General features: G+C 46.3%; 1 protein-coding gene across 1 annotated transcript in view; it reads right to left on the bottom strand.

Moving 5' to 3' along the window:
• The window catches only part of COL27A1 (collagen type XXVII alpha 1 chain), a 151,717-nt gene that overhangs the window by 110,637 nt on the left and 21,635 nt on the right, over window positions 1-19,445 (bottom strand). Inside the window, exons 4-7 of the mRNA XM_057405899.1 lie at window positions 16,076-16,129; window positions 8,122-8,175; window positions 3,310-3,363; window positions 1,292-1,345 (exon numbers count right to left, since the gene is read on the bottom strand). Of these exons, the coding sequence (XP_057261882.1) occupies window positions 1,292-1,345; window positions 3,310-3,363; window positions 8,122-8,175; window positions 16,076-16,129 (216 nt within the window). The remainder of the gene's footprint in view (window positions 1-1,291; window positions 1,346-3,309; window positions 3,364-8,121; window positions 8,176-16,075; window positions 16,130-19,445) is intronic.

Raw genomic sequence — 19,445 nt, 5'->3', positions numbered from 1 at the left:
CGCTTTTTCCACTCTGAGCTCTTGCACTCCTGACGTTGCATTTTGCTGATCACAACCACAAGGTTTTGGTTTATGAGCTGTCACAGCAGGAAAATGCCATTCTTAACACCCAATTTGTTAGAACTCTTTGTGACAGCAAAAGATCAGTAATTAATCACTCTGCTGCTCCTAGTTCCACACAGCACCCCAAGCTTGACCAGCCTTGGGAGCTTAAAAATGAACTCAGCCCATACTCTTTGCAATATGATTCCCATATAAAACATATAACAAACAATCAAGGAGAGGGAAGGTTTCTTTCAGCCTCCTCCACACCTTCTTTCTTCCCCCAGAGGCTTCAAGCATACCCGAGTAGGTGTTTGTGTGCGGCTCATTGGCCCGAGGATCAGTACATCTTCAATGGCCCATTGACTGATGAAGTGATTGAAACAAGATGCTAATTTGAAGTGTTCAGCTTAGCTATGCCAATGTTGGCTTGTTGGGAAGGGGAGTTGTGTCCACTGAGCCCAACTATCAAACCACTCCCTGCAACAGAACCAGCTTCCAAAAACCAACCTACCAACACACGCTGGAATGGGAAGGACAATTGAAATACCCTTGATATATAAAAGACATGAGCTGAAAGTATTATTATTCATATATAATTATATATCATGTATACTAATATACACTTAAGGATTGCCAAAGGTATTGCTGTGCAGACTTGAATGCATGAATACAAGCACACACACTGCTGTAGCATGAAGGCAGGGACAGATCTACCTCTACATAACCCTTTCTAGGCATAGGTATATTGTTGGTGATGTTAATGATGTTCAGTGATCAGTATGGAAGCAAATACAGTAAAACCCAGCTAGTGCTGTTGATCTCCAAGGAAAACAGAAGGAAGCAATACAGATATTCTGTTTGAAATGAACTTTACCAGGAGAGACAGTCAAGCTTTCCTTGGAATACCTAAACCTGTCCTGAATCCCAGCTGTAGATCCATTTAATTATAATGTTGGCTGAACCAGACCTAAATTCAGCTTGCTGATGAAGACCCAGTGTCAGGGTGCAGAGGGACAATGTGGTGCAGTAGGACATGGAATACAAAGAAGGAACAGATATCTGGATCCAGAATTTCATCTCATAGTCTTGCTGATACAACCTTTAGGCTATGTTCCAGTCTATACACCTGTGGAATTGGCATGAAACCTATTTGTTGGGCACTAGGACTTAACTACATCCTTTAGGCAGAGTTAGAGAACAAAACTTAAAGATGCTGCTCTAATTCACTAGCAAAGAATACTCTTACCTTTCTACCAGGCGGTCCAGGGAAGCCGGTCAAACCAGGTAAGCCCACGTCTCCCTGTAGGAATCAGTTGAATTAGTTTTTCAGCAACATTTTCCCTATGTCTAGCATATGGGAACTGAAATAATCTGCCCACAGTAGCACCCAACATTGATATTTCTGATTCTAATTGCAACGTTTCAAAACCTGATGGATAAGAAGCACAGATTTAAACAACATCTCTATTAACTGGCTCGTATAAATCATAACCCCGGTTAACTAATGGCAGCTGCTTCTGGAGTCCAGCTTTTTGCCAGCAGAATGAATGATGTGTCCGTCATCGTGTGTGTCCCCCCCCTCAGTGATCTCATTTAGTCACAACCTTTATTCTCCTTTTGATAGACATTTAAACCACCAAGGCAAGAAAATGTTATATTTTAAATGCAATAAGCAACAGGTACCTCCTGTGATCTGCTCACACTCAGCTACCGCACTGTCTCAGCCCACAGCTCCAGTGCAGATGATGGGATAGTTATTTAACCTGCCTATATGACATGGATTGAACCTTTGCAGGCTGCTGGTGGGGAGGTTCCGTCAGTGGCCTGTGCTTTTGGGAAGGGTTTGTATCACATCCCAGCTGGCATCCCCGAACCATAATGGGAGTGGATAAGCGCATTGCTGTGAGACCTCTCTAGCATCCAATCCATTTGTAGGAGCCCATTTCAGCCTCCTCTGATTAGGATCAAAAACCCCTTCAGAATGTCTAACCCTCTGCTGTTCCTGCTTCCTAAATCAGCATTTGGAGTATCTAGCTCAAAAATTAGGCATCACTCCAAACTCCTGCTGGAAACTCCTTGTTTCTGTTACTGCTAACAGGAATAAAAGCCTTGTTAACACGAGCTAAAAGCGATCTGCATCTCTCCCTTTCTTACCCTGAGCATGCATGTGAGAAAACAGTTCCAGACTGTGGGTGGATGATTTCCATGCGATGCCATTCCCATGTAGTGTAATGGGAATTTCAAAAGGCATCTCATGCTGTTAAGCTGAAAGCATCGTTCCAGACTGAGCCTTCCAAGTGTTTTGCAGCGTCACCCTCCATCTTGCATCTCTGTGGCTTGCTGTGCTTCACAGAGGCATCTGGTTTCAGATGAAGGGCTCATGTTCTTCATGGCTGATGCTTTCTATTAGCGGTGCATTTATAGCAAGGCTCATGATGAAAGGAAGAGAACCAGGCTTCTTGCCCTGGACGTGAGTTATGAAGCATTGTGCAGGCACGCCACTGAAGGAACTAATTGAGGTGGATGCTGTGGAGCCATGATCACTCCACCATTCATTTTTAGACTTCTGTGAGGCCTTGTTGCCTCAGTAAAGACTTCTCAGCTGTGAAACTGCAAAGATGGGAGCTGTAACTTACTGAAATGAATTAGCACAACTCTGATCCTTAGCAACTGCTGAATCCAGCAACCAGCTACGCTTCCAGTTGTGCGCTCTGTGCTGATTTGAGCAGACCTTGGTGGAAAGGCCCCTGGTTATCACACAGCAGGGACCATTCTCTGGCAATGGAATGGCTTGGAAGGCTGCTCTCCCAGTGGTGATCTGCTCTGGGCTGTGTATGTGACCTAATGCAAACCACAGTTCTCTCAGCTCCTTGGCGTGAGCATCCTTCCCTCTGCCTTCAAGGTTTTTATTACACTGGGATTGCCTCTTTCCGCAGCTGCATGCCCAAAGCTGGCTCTATCTCATACAGGCTGGTTTAAATACTCCAGTAGCCACTTTCCTGCAGCAGAAGGGACTTAAGTTTGGGCTGCAGATTGTGCATAAGACAGATAAACACTTAGACAACAAGAAGCTTTGGCAGGAGGCACCTCAGTGCATTGTGGTCAATACCTCAGCTACCTCTCTTTAACCCTGAATCCGGGGTCTAAGTCTTCATTTTCAGTCCTAAGTCTACTTGAGTAGCTGCAGCATGGACCCCTCCACATGTATGCACAGGGCTTAAATCACACCATGCTCTTGCTGCCTGGGCATGGGCAGCATCTTACCTTCTGTCCATTGCGAGCTTTTCCAGGCGACAGCCCAGGATCCCCTTTCTGACCCTGAAATGATAAGCTTACATTAATGACATAATCCAAGCACCCAGCCCATAGATGTGCTTCTGCTCCTCCAAGCCTCCAAATTAGAGAAACATTTGGTTTTATCTCTTTCTCTGACATCCCAAATGTATTAAGTCCTTGGGTATAGCTGCTTTGCTCGAGGTGGTTTTGGCGAGTTACTGCTGCTGCTAAAGCATTGAGTTTTAAATAGTATTTGACAGTATTAAATTGACTAAAGAAAGGATAGCTGGAAGAAGGCAGTGTCAGGGCTTTTGATGCTCATTAGAGTAGACAGCTGTGATTTCTTCCTTGTCTACAACTACCGTCACAAAAATAATTACCAAGCCTATTACTGTGGCTCAACCACCCTTCTTAACAACTTGTGAGATGCTGTTGCTTTTTTAACTGTGGGGAACAGATGAAACTGCAGAGAAAGTTACCCTAATTAGACTCTGTGAAGAGCCAGAGCAATTGCGAGGCTTCCAGGCTGGCAGAAGCAAGAGGCACACTTTGTCCTAAGTGGCAGTATTCTTGATTTTCCTTTTTAACAGCCGTGATGAGAATAATCGCAGTTTAAGGCTGTGATCTTCCCTTGAGCAGAGGCTGGAATTGAACATCTATTCCTTTGAAAATCCCAGTTCAGACTCTTAAAAGGAGAGGTAACGCGTGCACCTAGTGGGGTGAGAGATTGAAGTAGGGAAAAACTAGAAGAGATTTGAAGTCTGCCAGGTTCTTTTGGCAGGGGAGAGGAAAGGTTTGCCACACTAAGCAGCTTAGGTCTGTCTAACATCAGTTCTGGCACAGCCAGGACATAGGTATCAGCCACTGGCTATTTAACACCCCTGGGACCATAAAGAAGTTGTAACCCCTCTGTGTCACATCACCAGCACGGGATTCAAAACTAACTGCCCAGCACAGGATAATTGTGAGGGTTAATGAACGGCTGTCAAGTGAAGTGACTGGAGAGAAGGTGAGACCCTACAAAGGAATAATAGTATTTATTAGCTGGCATTTCTCATTAACAGCACAAAGGTCTAGTTTCAGCCAGCTGAGCCTCACTGAGACTACATTCAACATGCTGTTCTCACCTTGCACGGGGTGTAAATCTCCCTTTCTCCTCCGCCACCATCCACCACAAGCTGCAAGGCTCACAGGCAGCGAGACTACTTGGCTATGGACTGTAGGGAGCAGTGCTGATTCAAGGCAGATGCATCTGCACAAGTTCTGAATGAAGGCTGCCTGGTTTCCAGACACTACATGAAGTCATGCAGATAATCCTGCTTTGCGTGCAGCTGTTATCAGGGCAATGCTCTCTGAGCTTCGGAGGTGTCAGTGGGTGCTACAACCGCTTGGAACCGATTAGAACAGCTCCCAGGATCACAGGGTATCCATTTACTGCAGCAGGTAGACAGCCACCACTCTCCCTAAACCCTGCCATGTGCTCAGTGCAATGACATTGAGCCATGTAAAGGAATACAAGCCTCTTACGTTGTACCATGGGAACTGCAGATCACATTAACTCAAAGACTGTGCTTTACATCATGGTTTTGTGTTCGACGCTGCTGAGCCCATCACACAGAGCTATAGCCACAAGCAGGACCACACGTCCCTAAGACTCATCAGCAAGATGGCATCAGGGCCAGAGCAAATGGATGCCTGCATGTGAGGGCTGGAATTGTGAATTAATTGCCCAACTCCTCTTGTGCAGCAACCACAACATGGGAATTAGACCAAGCCTTGTCCATCACTAAGCCACAGCACCTTGCCCACAAGCTTCTCGCTTTCCCATCCCAACTGACTGAGCAAACTACTTCTTGTAAAGGAAGAAGTTGTGTTCTGGTTTTTCCCTATGTGGGAGAAGTCTGGAGCTGCACCATTTAAGTACCTCAGCTTTGCAATCCCACTAATAGTATTTTAAACAGCAGTGAGCCAAACTGATGAGCTGTCTTGGAGCCAAACCATTCACTAAAAGGAAAAAAATCAGATTTTCCTAGTGCTATAACAAGAGAGGTTCATCCAGAGCAGCTAACTAAGCAAACCATATTCATGTCTGATGCCAAAAGCCTCCAGATGAGAGATGCAAACCCATCTCTTGTAATGGCTTTTAAAAACACACCCTGTCTGACAGCTAACCCTCCTCCCAATCCCAAACTCTATTAGGGCATCCTCAGTGCTGCACTTACTTGTTAGCAACACCCCTCCTGCCCCCCTTCCAGCAGCTTACAGGTCACACAGCCAGCCACAACCCTAGCCCACATATGTCTACAGCCATTTAAGAGGTTATCTGCTATAATCAGTCTTCGCTAACTAGATGTAATTGCACTTCTGCAGCTGCCAAGGACAACACAGAGAATGCAAATAGTGGCAAGAAGCCCCTTTAAGCAATTGCACATTCTAAGTGGATGTGAAAAGCACCATGGGCTAAACTCTCAGGTGACACAAGTGGGTGCAAAGCCACTGAAGTCAGTGCAACTCGGAGCTCCAGCTCCAAGCAGGAATTTGACTCATCAGCTACAACCTGTGCAAGAGATCAATAATAAGGTGGACCCTGCAAAAGATGGATTCAGAAACACAGCAGCCCAATAACACAGCACTAGTGATCACCAGCACAACTGGACAAGAGATGTGCACAAACACATCTGTACCATGCCACATCACATCCCTTGTACTGCCTGACCTTATGAGTGCTCTGTTAATTCAGCTGATAAAAACAATGCTTCTGGGTTACTTCCTAAGTGACAATGCCTTGGTGTTAGTCATTGTTTCCAAGCTCTAGCTATCTGGGAAACTTCAGTTTCCTTTCTTGGATTGCTTGTTTTTTCCGCGGTATTATCTATCTAAGGGAGATCCAGCCCAAAAACCACTTGAAGGCTCTCAGCAAGAGAAGTCCTAGTTGAGGCTGCTAGGTTCTGTTGCCCAGGTTTGGCTTTCAAAGTCCATAATGTCAGACATGGGCTGGGTCTGTTAAGAAGGTATCAGGTCCCAGGTCCACAAGCCTGGTGAAGGGTTGAGGCATTTAAAATGTAAGAGAGTGGAAGAAAACCTTTTTTGTGCAAAGTCTGTATTTTGGGGCTGGTGTCAGAGAAATGGAGGGAAGGAGGGAAGCCAAACCTCTTGGATCTGATACACACCTTCCAAAACACACTTCTTATGCAAAGATCTTGCAACCGTGGCTTACCAAGCTCTTCCTTCCAGAGGTGAAGTTATATCCAGTCCTGTTCTGAGCTGCAGCTCTCATCTCCCATTGCAGACTTCATACTCCTTTTGACAAAGCACCACATAGAACACCCTGATCCTGCAAATGGTGTCTGGCCAAACTACAATACATCACACAGACTGATGACACCAGGTCTCTGCTTCAGACTGTTACATCCATCCATCCTCTGAGGGCTTCCCACTGCCAGAGCACGCATTGAGATGGAGGGAAAATGCTTACAGGAAGTTTTAGTTCTAGTAGGAGATCGACTGAAAACAGCTTTACAGCCAAAAGATGATTTCTGACCAGGCATTACGCTGAAAGTGTTTTAAAAGTAGTCCTATGGCATAGAAACATCATTTGACTCTATAGATTGGACCAGGCTGAATTTGCAGGTCTGGAAGTTAGATAGAAGAACCTTGATTTGAGTTATAGAACTCAACAAGTGTGATCTGGAAGTCATTGCTGGATAATAAATGCAGAACACTAAAATGCAGAGCTTTTACAGCCTCACTTTTCAGGCCGTATGACTACAGTGTAGAATTTAAACCAGCTGCTCTTCACCAGCGTGTCTCCAGTGCCTAATTTTTAATCACGTAGAGGCAGCTTGCCAAGTTTCCAGAATCTTTTTCCCAGAGCATCAATAGTGCTCATAGCATCTCTGCCTACTGATGAGATCATGAAAAGACCATCTTTTCATGCACAGGACTCTCTTGTACCGTTGTATTTGGCTGAGACGGCTTTCCTTGGTAGTGAAAACCTCTAGTAAGCATCGCCTTTCTAAACTCAGCTGTCCTTTAGTCCCAGATTGGTGTTATTGAGGGGTTTCTGTGTAAACAAGGACATCAAAACAATCCAAACCCGTTTCCCAGGAGCTTCCCAGTCTGTAGGTAACACAGTGCCTCACACATGGGAATTAAAGCATCTTTCTGAGCACAGTTTTGTGACACAGTGGCTTAGCTCCCCTCTGGAGCCACATCTGTGACAAAGTCTTGTGCAAAGGGAGGAGGAAGCCTCAGTGCTTCAGTGAGGAAAGGACCAAAGAGTATCTAGAAGGAAGCAATGGGATCAGTTTGGGAGGACTGATGGAGGTCAGGGATCCCAGAAACCCTGGAGAGGGAAGGAGAGACAAAGGAGTTTCAGGATGAGGAAGGCAGAGGAAGAAGCTGGGTGCTGCCACTCACCCCACTGCTGTCCAGACCCAAAGGTGGAGGAGCAGGATGCAAAACCCAGAGGAGAGGAATGAAACAGCAAAGAAACCCAAACCTGGTGGGGCTCTGGAATGGAAGGATTCCACTGCCCTCATCCCAACATAGAAGTTTGCTCCCTTGCACAGGCATAGCTTAACAAGGCAGTCTTGGACATTAAGGAGAACCAAGAACTGAGGCACGCAGCAGGGTCTCAAAGCACAGGAAAAGGCTTTGGCTGCGCTGCTGGGGGCCTGTGTGTGAGCATAGGGGGAAAATGACTTCGGCTCCTTGTTTTGTACAAGTGGGATCAAGAAAAGCCACAGCTCCTCCACTGAAACAGGCAGGCAAAATCACCTTGTGCCAATCAATACTTACTTTCAGGCCGGGGGGTCCAGGTGAGCCGGGGTTTCCGTGGGGACCTGGGGGACCCTAAAAAAGACAGCAGACACAAAACAGAGTCAGGAGGAGTCAACGGGCATCTGCGTTAGTCCTAGGAGCTGCAGAAAGTCGTGAGTGATGTGATGAGACCAGAGAGCAGAGCATCCACAGTACATGGCCCAGCCCAGAGACAGCAGGACCCTCACTAGTGCCTCTGGAGTGGTGAAACCTGGCTACCAGCTCCCACCTACCTCCATGGGACGGGACGTGTGTCTGTCACCACAAGATGTGTGGTGACAATGAGATGATTTGGGTGCACCAAATATTCCACAACCATTAACAGAAACTACCTTGTGGTCAAGGGAGTCAGAGCTCTGCAAGGAACCCCAGCAGAAAGAGATGGAGGGAGGCAGAAGGGAGCAAAAGTGTGATGGGGTGTTGCTTTTTTTGGCCAAAATGGAAGAGAACAGAAGGAATTACTACAGGGAAAACATTCAGCTATTTGGGATGAACTTATTTCCATTCCAAGTCAACCAGGCTTTTGCCTTTAGAGGTTAGAAAGAGAATGGATTGCTGAACGGTAGAACAGAAGTCAGGGAAGCAGAAGTCAGTCCCTTTAAACCATTTAAGCCTGTGTTTTTTGTACAGGTCTCACAAGCTAATGACACTGTCAGGGGATCTGCTTCAGGTCACAAACAGCAGTATCTCCTTTCATACCATATTTTAAACCCACCCTGTGTATTTTCCAAAGACTATTTAAGGAGTTATCTGGAATAAGCAGCTAAGGATAGTTTATCCCAGGATTGTACACAGCACGGAAGATCTGTTAACCTTTCAGGCAGAAGTAATAACAATTCCAAGTCCTCTCGAGCACGTTCCTGGGAGATGAAACACCCTGAAGATTCAATTCCAAGGGCTACTGTGCTGCCAACACTGCGTATGGGCTTTACACCACCACGAGGAGCACTTTAATGTACCCTCTAGTTACAAGGAGTTCAGTCTGGGGGATAAAAAGCCACTCTGATACTAAGCTGCAGTATTTCCGATGAGTATTTCAGCATAGATGGGGCCAGGATCTTCAGGGTCTGATTTCCAAGGAAAATCCCTGCATGTGACTGCCATCCGGGTTCAGTGCCCTTGCCCTCTTTTATGAGAACATCAGGGTGTTGATGTCTATTCAGTTTTATTTTGACTGCACTGTAATAGAAAATAATGTCTTTTTTTAATGCAGCTATTGTATCTTGTGGTATAGACAGTTGTTGAACGCTCAGTGCTATTTCCCAACACATGCTGGTCTGCTGTAAGAGCAATTAAAAGGCCGAGCCTGAACTTTGCAAGCGGCATTCTTTTTTACCCAAATAAATTTTATGTCCCATTCTTAGATTCCTTCAGATTTTCAGCCTGAAACCAAATACATTTATTGGCCCATTCTTCATTTCCATCCACATTTTCAGCCTGACACTCTTGGATACTTTAGCCTGGCTGTGAATTTCCAATGAAACCGAGACAACTGTAAAGAAAAGGTGTTTGAGTATCAACTTGTCATTTGAAAACACATAGAGCTGCTGTAGCCACAGAAACTGAGCACCAAGTAGTCTTGAATAAATCCATATTCCCAGCAAACTATGGCATCATCTGCTCACCCCATTGGGTGGGACACTGAAGCACAGATTTAATGTGCTGCTTAAGTTAATGCAATGAGTTTGTGGTAGCAGAAACACTTCAACCCAAGTCTTCAGAGTCCCAAATACGTATGAAGATGAATATTGTGGCAGAAATCAGAACAGTAGAGGCTCTATAAAAGGTGAGTTCCTAAAAAGCTCTTACACATAAGCAATAATCTGGGTAGCTCTGAACAGGGTTCATAAATCCAGATTGCTGCTGGATTTGAGGAGGGAATTCAGCTGTTTCTCAACTTTGGAGGCAGGCAGTTTGGCTCAAAGCCCATTTCAGTGCAGTTGGTTGAAATCCATGCTCCACCATAGCCTGAAGCAGGCTTAAAACAGTGTCAGACTGGAGGGAACAGCATGGTTTGGTGTGACTCCTAGTTGAGAATGAGAGTTTCCAGGAGGAAACCTGGGACATAGGAAGCTCAGCTGCCAATTCTCCTGGCTAAGAGACCAATCACACCTTCAGCATAATTTGGTGCAGGTTCTTCCAGAGCTAAACCAAAGCACAGCAAGAAAATCATAAAGCGCTTTAACCAAAAGGAGGTAATAGTCTAATCCTAGTATCCAGTGACAAAACATGGTTATGAAATACAGGCTCTTGACCACTGAATTCAATGAGACTCCTAGCATGTAATCCCTGCAAAGGAAGGTCAGAGGTCCATCCTGTTCTTAAAGACCAATGTGGTCTTGCCCTAGTGAGAAGTGGCCACATCCTGCTGATGAAGTGGCAGTGGGAAGAGTCCAGTCTGGCACGCAAGAAATGGCTGTAACCCAGTGTGAGGCTTGTGCTAGATGTTTTAAACTGCTCCCATAACATGGGGAGAAAAGGGTGTAGTCTGGCAGCAGTCCTAAAGAAGGGGAAAAAACTGATCTTGATGTGTTCCAACATGGTTAGTCCTGAATCCGTGATTACACCCACATTCTTGGCAGAGGAGAAGGATGCGATGTGGTGCAGTTTGATGGGCTGAGTAACAAAAGGTACAGGGCAGCATCCGCCTCGGGAGCTGTTAGCAAGGCAAAATCTGAACAGGCAGGCCTTATGCGTTAATCCATGCACCAAGCTGGAAACCCCAGTATCAGTCACTGTGCCCCCAAGCTGTCATCCCTTGGTTTATTAAACCCAGTCAATGTTCATTCCTCTTCTACTGCACCCAGAATTACCCATCTCCAACCAGCGCTCCCAGAAACAGCCTTCTCATGGAGAACAACTTGAGAGCTAATGGCTTTGTAGTGCTACATTTTACCCATGTTATCCTGAATTAAATTCAATTTCCCATTCCTATCTGAAAAGTAGGATTCTCCCAAATATATTTATCATCAATGCATTAGTTTCGTTCCTCTTTTCCACTCACAGGATGGGACAAGGCCGACCCCACTGAATAACAAAATCCCACAACATGGATTACTATTTGTATCCGTGCCTGTTTAGCTACCTACTTTGGGTCCCTTATAACTGCTGAAACAATCCAATCTATCGCAAATGCCAGCTTGCATCTGAGATCTTCCAAGCCTTGCACCAGAAATTCCATGGAAAATTTTACCATGGGACAGCACAGAGACCAGAACAATCCCTGAATGTGTTCTGCAAGTGAGGGGAGGGGGTTCCCATCTCCATGGAATGTCTTCTACGTGAATGATGCTACTTGAGGACCGCACTGTGCCACCCAGTTCATCTCGGTGACGTGCCTGGAGATGGGACCCTGCTCACAGAAGCTCTTTTATGCGTAATGGTTCACAGCCCTCAAGTATTAACAAAAGTGTAACTGTGCACAGCACCCCCCATATCCCTCCAGCATTCACAGGGAGGGGGGGGAAAATCCTCCAAACTCCTGCTAAATGCTGGAAAGCTTCGGTCGGAGCAATGACGACTCATTCAAACCTCACTGTGTCTTGGGGTTTTCTCTGTGTAAAGCAGCTTTTTCTACTCCTGACCTACAGAGCCCACCCTGACCTCCGGCTTGCTGAAAAAAACGAGCTAAATATTTGAGGTGAAGCCAAACAAACTGTTTCTTTAAACACTTCTACTCAGAAATCGGAAAGTCTTCCTCGTGGAATGAGGGTACCGGGGAACCTCTGCAGCTGAGAGAAGTTCTTGCTTGTTTTAGGAGGGAAGCCCTGCATTTTGAAGGAAAGGGAGATTTTTTGCAACCACAGACCAAATGTAACAGGGATGTGTTACACCAGGACCCTGCAGCCTTTCAGGAGGGTGGTAAGAGATGCCCGAAGCAGCAGGGAACGTATCTGTATTCTATTCACCCATCCATTTGGGTTTCTCCTGTGTTGTATCAGAGAGGTTAAATATGAGCAATTACAGCATGCCAGGCTTTTTATTCCCAGTTCTGCCTCTGACCTGCTGTGTGGCCACTTTTCTTATACCAGAGTTTTCTCACCTATTACAGATGGAGATCAACTTCCAATGGGGCCTGGCTTCCTAAATTAAAGTGTTTTGAAAAGCCTGACTTTCCCATTATTGCTGTCCTGGCATTGAAGACAACCACCAGATTCCTGTCTGTCATGTGTCAGCTTGCTGTCTCCTCCATGTAGAAGGGGAACAGATAGCTAGGATTGCCATAGAGCTCATCTGGAAGGCAGATTTCAAGACCAAGTGTGATGGTTCACAGCAATTTTGTGCAGACTAGTTTGCTGGTCTAACTACACTGGAACGAGTCACAGGTTGGGATCAATATGGATGCGCTGGCAAAAGCCCCTCATGCAGACAGCATGGGGATGAAGCTAACTGAGTCCTGGGTGAGGCAGGGATAAGCCATAATGGTGCAGAAGTTATTGCTCCATCGGGAGCCCTTTGCTGACAGTTCCTTGTCGAGCTTGTTAGCACAGCTCTGCGAGCAAAACCCAGCCTCTGTCACTGCCTCCCCATTCAACCTTTGCAATGTAAAGGTCATAGAACCATAGAATAGTGAGGGTTGAAGTACAAAACATCCTTTACATGGAACTGCTGTGCTCGTACCCACGTGCCACCACTCACACACAAAGCCATGTGAAAGCTGTCCCACTGCATGCCACATAAAGCTGGGGAAACCCTTCATTGCTGAAACTGCCCTTGCCTACAAGATGCATCTCGGATCTTACACAGACTCCTGCCAAGGTACATTTACTTGAGGAGAAGTGGTGTGGGCAGATCTCTTGCTTATCACTCTGATTCTTTAATACAGACATAAGAGCTGAAAGCAATCCTAGCTGGATACGGAGAGGAAACCTGCTGTAAAGCATATGGCCAATACAGCAATATCTACACAGGTTTGCAGAGCTCCTGAGAAACTCATTAACCATCATTTCCCATCATCAGAATAGCAACTTATTTACCCCTTCTCCTTGGAGTCCCTTAGGCAATAAGAAGAAACACCCAGTTTTCATTTGTTATGTACCTTTGCCTTCCTAGTTGCAGAGAGCAGAGCATTGGTATAGTCTGAACCTAACTCCATGGATCCATGACACTGAATGTAAAATTAACTCAATGCTTCTAAACAGGGGACTAGCTTTTCAAAATCAAGAAATGGTCATTTTCAAGACGACTGCACTATCCACTGCCTTGGAATGCACTCGAATGGGAGATGTGTCCTGGACACAACCTCCTTCATGCTGCTACAAAGACTGGTGTTTGTTACTGCAAACCAGGAGGCATAGCTTACGTGGATGAGCAACACTCAGACTGCACAGGCAAGTCTAGTTGATCTTCTGGTTTATCTATTCATCTGCTGGAAGCACAGAGAAAGAACCATGGGATCAGCCATCTTGGCTTACCAACTGCCACTGACCACAGCTCAAAGCAGAAGCTCATCAGGGCTTTCATTTTACCCTGACCAGCACAGGGGGGAGAAAGGGAGACAAACCAGAGAGAGTACAGAATTTAAAGGAGTGGAAATATTGCACTACATCAGCAACAGAGCAACTTTATGGGCTTCACAGCTACAGAAGGTCAGGAGTCAGAGGCTGCTACTAGGTTTTCACATGAGCCAACTAATTATATAAACATTAATAATGTAGAAATTGCGCAAGCTACAAGAGCAGTTGCACCTCATGCTTTAGCTCATTCACTGCACTGGTGACTAGAAACAATCCATCCTCTCCCCTGGCACCCAGCACTGCAAAGTTGCCCGTAATATCCACCTCCCCTAAGGAGCTCTGCTCTTGGGCTTGGAGCCTCATGGGACACCTCATGGGTTACCCATGGGCTCTGCAACTGGTCTGCCTGAGGATCAGGTTGGGCAGAGGTAGAACATAACCCCTGCAGCGTTGCACATGTATTTTCAAGTGCCTCATGCACAATGAGAGCAAAAGATGCAAGAATTCCCCTAAGCCTGTCTTAGTTTCTGGCAGCTTTTCTCTGCGATGAAGCACTGAAAGCCCAAAGAGCCACAGGAAAGAGGAATACTAGAAGAAACACGTTGCAAAGTCAAAACAATGGATGCAGGGAGCAGTTGTCTCCAGTGCTCCAGGCCAGACATTCACAGATTGACCCTTCTGCCCCTTCCCAAAGTTAGCACAGCCTCTTCGCAGAGGTCCAAGCCAAGCCAGGCTCAGCTGTGCCGAGCGCTTCCTAACTGGGAACTCTCTCCTAGGATGATTCTCAGCACCTCTGGCAGGGAATGAGCTCCAAAATGCTCTGTTGATTGTTGTCTTTTAGAGGATCATCTTAAGTATAAGACTGAGCGTGCCACAGCTGGGGAATAACATAGAAAGTCAGAACAAGGCAAGTTTTGGTAGTGAAATTTGGATGTAGAGATGCAATTTGGTCATTCACAAGGGGGATGCAGCTGGGGTCTCCTGACACAGAGAGTAGTCTGCACACCACAGGACTGCAAGAACACCAAACACCTCTCATGAGTGAGCATGAACAACATTCAGCTTAATGGGGACTTGCTGAGAACTGGCCAATTTGTTGATGCAGGTGCAGGTCAGAAGACATCAGAGCTGCATGACCAGTCATCCTGGTGTTTCACTGTAGGACTTATCTAATCACAGAATGGTTCAGGTTGGAAGGGACCTTAAAGCTCATCCAGTTCCAACCCCCTGCCATGGGCAGGGCCACCTTCCACTAGAGCAGGGTGCTCCAAGCCCCGACCAGCCTGGCCTTAATCTGCCATTATCCTGTCCATAAAACACATGAGCTTGCTGCTTGCCTTACACTCGGGGCCCAAATCAATGCTTGGGTCTATTGATATCCATACCCAGGCTGCAGGGGCTCCTGCAGAGCTTTCACTGTTGTAGACAGAAGGTGCATTTATCTTTACTGGTTACTGCAAGATCTCACAGGACTGTGACAAGTGCCCTCAGGGAATGCACAGCCTCCAGCTTTTAGCCTCTCGGTTGTTCTTTAAAGACATTACATGGGGTTGAGTTTTAGCCAAGTATGTGTGAGGAAATCTCCTGCTGCTGCCAGGCCAGGATGCTGCCTGGATCATGGATCCAAATATTCCCTTCTTCCAGCCTCAGACACTTGCATCTTTTGATTCCTGACCCACATCAGTTCAGTGCTCAGGAAATGGACTCCATGACCATACCTTGTGGGACAGCACCATGCTGACATGAAAATGATGCCGACAGTTAACAGCATCCACGTCAGGCATGTTGCCCAGCTTTGGGAGACTACTTTTGCAGCTAGGTCAATGCAGAAAGCTTTGCTCACAGCTAGTTACAGCACTCAGCGTGAGATGTGGCCTCAGCCTAACACTTAATGCTCAAAGATCTGCCTCAGAAGTTAATGTGGGGAGGAAGAAACAGAGGAATTTACAATGGATCTTTTTGAATAGGTAAGACATTTTGCTCTAGGCCTTGAAAAGGAGCAGGTCTTAGTGTGAGGAACACAAAAGCTCATCCCTGTGTGCTGAGTCCTTGGTCCTAGACCGTGGTCCCACTAGTGAAGGTGCAGTGATGGAAGGACCTCAAAGCAAGCACCGTGGGAAGCTGGGAAGAGTGAAGGACAGAACAAAAAGCAGCCAAAGCTCATGTTCAGCACTGGGTTTGCAAGAAGGAATGGATACTGGAAACAAAATGAGACAGAAGAGCTCATTCTTCTGACAGCCATTTGGAAACATTCATCCCCAGCCTTTCCAATGCCAATCCTTAGCTCAGGGAGGCTGCAAATCACCAGTGTGGCCTCCTGAAAACCTTGAACAGGGAATGAGGGAAAGGAGGAAGGCCAGACCTCAACAGCAGGGCTTGAAGCAATCATTACTCAGCCACAGGAACATACAACAGCCCTTGGAGCAGTAGGACACACAGGTTCAAGTGCAAATGGATAGGAATTTAATATTACTTACTCGAGAACCTCTCTTGCCAGGTGGTCCTGGTAAGCCCGGCAGACCTGGTGGGCCCTGGAAGAATAAAAATAGGAATTAATGACGGTTCTATAGCAGGGTGATGCTCCTATTTCCCTTCAAATTACACCATTGCTATAAAGGGATAAAACACCACACACAGTAACATCTGCAGAAGCATGTATTTCCATAGATTAGGGACAGAGCCTTCACATCTTTCTGCTGCGGATGACATTCCCATGATCACAGCTGTGTTTCCACCTTCCTGAACCCATGCTGTAACACAGGGGTAACACAGCTCTCTCTCAGCTTTGGAGTTTCCTGCTATGTGCTAGCACGCAAGTAACGTGTTAGCACCTTGGCAAGGGAAGAACATTGAGTGTTGCAATATACATTGGCACTCTTGGTACTGTAGGCTTCGACATGAATTACAACTTCACTGCATCCCATCACTTTGTATTTTGAAGTGGCATGGGATAAATGTCATCGAATTGGTGTCAGCGTTGGATATTCCTAAATGTGTAATACAGGAGAGGTCAACTCGTACATGTCAGAGTAGTGGGGGGCCTTGGCAGAGGGTGAGAAGAAAGTGGAGATATCAGGCACCCAGCTGTGCACTGATGTGAAACAGGTTAGGAAAAAATACTCAGTAATGTATTGAGTTTGAATTTGTTCATTTATTTATTCATTTTTTCAATGGACTGGAGAATTCAGCTTTCTGGAAAGCCATTTGCAACCCCTAATAACTCCTCAAAGCTTGTTTTCCCCCAAGCCAAACATGTCTAACAAGAATAACTGTTAATTAAGTGTCTCCCAGAGGATTTATATCCAAGTAGCTTGTTATAAAAGATGAGCTTTCATTGCATCCAGGGGAGAAACAGATCCAGAGCAGCAGGCTGAAGGACGTTTGGAAGGCAGCCTGAGCTCTCCAACTGTGTGGCAGGCAGAAGATGGGTGCATTGCACCGAGTGGGTACCACGCTCTGGTTCCACTCCCTTCCCACTGGGATCACCACTGTAGGATCCCACATGTGCCGTCACCCTAAGCAGAGCCTCCTGCAGAAGGACTGCCAGGCAGAGCTGCTCAGGCTCTGCATCATGTTACTGGCCCTGAGGAGGAATGGAAAGCTCTTGATCTCTAACACAGTTTTCAGGAGTCATCAAGTGTGTGATTTAGTAACAAAACCCTTGGAGATCCCTACCCTAAATCTCGTGCCCAGGGTAAGATTCTGAACAGAGAAAACTCGCCTGAACCATAGAGCTAACTGATAAATACACTCTAATACTACCAACCCTCCCATTACCGTATTAGCCCATATGATTCAAGGATTCTCATAAGCAGCAAATTCATTAGTATAAAAGCAGTCTTCTAAACAAAGTCATGCAGAGATTTGGTACCATAGAAAGAAAGGGAGGAATAAACAAAGCCCCAGGTATGTCTGTCTGCAATACTGATTTGCCAGGACATCACATGAATCACAACATGTGTTTTCTGTAGCTAGTTCTATCTGTAGTAAAGGTGACAAGTAAAAGATTGTCTTACAGCATAAGAGGGTACACAGCACAGAACAGCTGATGCCCCACACTGAGACAACACATGGATGGGCTTTAACACCGCATCACACTCTCCTACTACCCAGCACTGTAGCCTGTGCCGAGATATAGCCTGGGAGACTTCATCTGACCCCTCTTCAAGGTGCTCATTGCTGCTAACACGGTATTACTGGTCTTTGTAGTAACAACCCCTATTGGTACAGCTGACCCTCACTTCAGCAATATACCCAACACGTAACCTGCCATTGTGCCAGCTCAGGGCCCCGTGCATAATGCAATTATACAGCTGTGCAAATAGACACATGGTTATGGGAGGTTTTAAGCCTTGTGTATAATTGTGCTCCAGAATCCAAGCTTTATTAATAAAATCCCCTTAGTTCCTTAATTCCCTTTAGTTAGGAAGATAACTATCAAAACATGAATCCAATGCAACTGATGCAGCAACAGCTAACAGGGTTTGGCAAAGATGAATTCAAGTGCTTTATGTCTTCTCTATAAAGACCCATTCCCATTTACCCCTAAATGAAGAAGTGAAAGAGAAGATACCACTGCCTATGCTGCGTTCCCTGTGTACCAGAGTTAAGGTGATCTTTCTCACCTTCCTGCTAACAGCAGCTGCAATTGCACTTGGCCACTTGAGTAAAATACCTCTCAAAAAAATGGGGACTGCTCACAATAAGCTAGAGCTAGCCAAAATGAGGAGGGAGTTAATGCCTGCACTGGAGTGGGAATGTGGAGCTAAGGGAAAGCCATCTGGCTGGAGCAGCACAGAAAGAGCAGCACGTAATTCAGGAGTCCCCTATCACTTTGCTTTGGTTTAGTTTGTCTTTTGGCCTTTTCTTATTCTTCTCCTAAAGGGCAAAAGGAATAAGGTGACTGCAGGATGAGTGGCTAAAGGGTGCCAGGCACGACGGCAACTGCATAAGGCAAGAATGTGACATACATAAACCAGAAGCAAGCCAAGGTGAAAGAGAACTGGGGTAGCTGAATGAACATTGATAGCTGAGAAACACAACTGCAAGACCACCTTCTGTCTTTAAGGTCCCTCTCCATTCTCACACAGTTCCTGGGTAGCTGGATCGGACGTGTACTGTGCCTTCCCAGTGACTCATTTCTCCTGCCCCTTACATATGCCTCTATCATCCAACTCAAGCTCTCGAGCAGGAGGCCCACGTCAAACAACTGGCTCTGCCTGGGGAGAGCAATACTGAAACACACAGGGAGAAAAATGCACATCGGGAGAGGCAGCCAGAGAAGAATGAGACTGGATCAGGGCCCAGCTACTTACAGATGATGGATGAGGTCCCACTTCCATCGTAAGGCTCCGAGACATGGAGAGGAAGGGATGTCTATCAACAAAGCACCATGCAGTGAGCTGCCAGGAGTCTGCCTGGAGGTAATGCCTGTGCAGTCCCTGTGCTCACCACAGACATCTTCGCTTTCACCCTTGGTGCAGGGAAGAGTTAAACTGCCCCACCAGAGCCTGTGTGGACCTTTCCATCGTGCCCTTTAATAGCATCCTTAGCGAATTCCATAGTGAGCAGAGGGAAGCGCTCCGCAAGGCAGGAAGGTTTCCTTTTCCTGGCACTTCTCTGCTCCTGCCCTCCCATTGCATGAACACCTCACAAGATCAGCAGAGCTGACAGCCTCCTGCAGTGAGCTACTGCTCCTAGCACTTTGCTTCTTGCCTCTCTGGCCTCTTGCCTGCTCTGCTCTGCAAACTGATGGCAGAGAACACACACCCCCTGTTATCACACAAAGCAAAATCAGAGATCAAGGAGAAACAGGGCAGAAGCAGATACTCGCACTCTCTTCTCCAG

This window comes from Pezoporus wallicus, unplaced genomic scaffold, assembly GCF_028554395.1.
Source record: "Pezoporus wallicus isolate ANWC-B61680 ecotype Strahan unplaced genomic scaffold, APGP_CSIRO_Pwel_v1 contig_4684, whole genome shotgun sequence".
Classification (NCBI taxonomy): Eukaryota; Metazoa; Chordata; class Aves; order Psittaciformes; family Psittacidae; genus Pezoporus; species Pezoporus wallicus.
The sequence above is the reverse complement of the archived record's forward strand: the minus strand, read 5'-3'. Positions and strand labels throughout refer to the sequence as shown.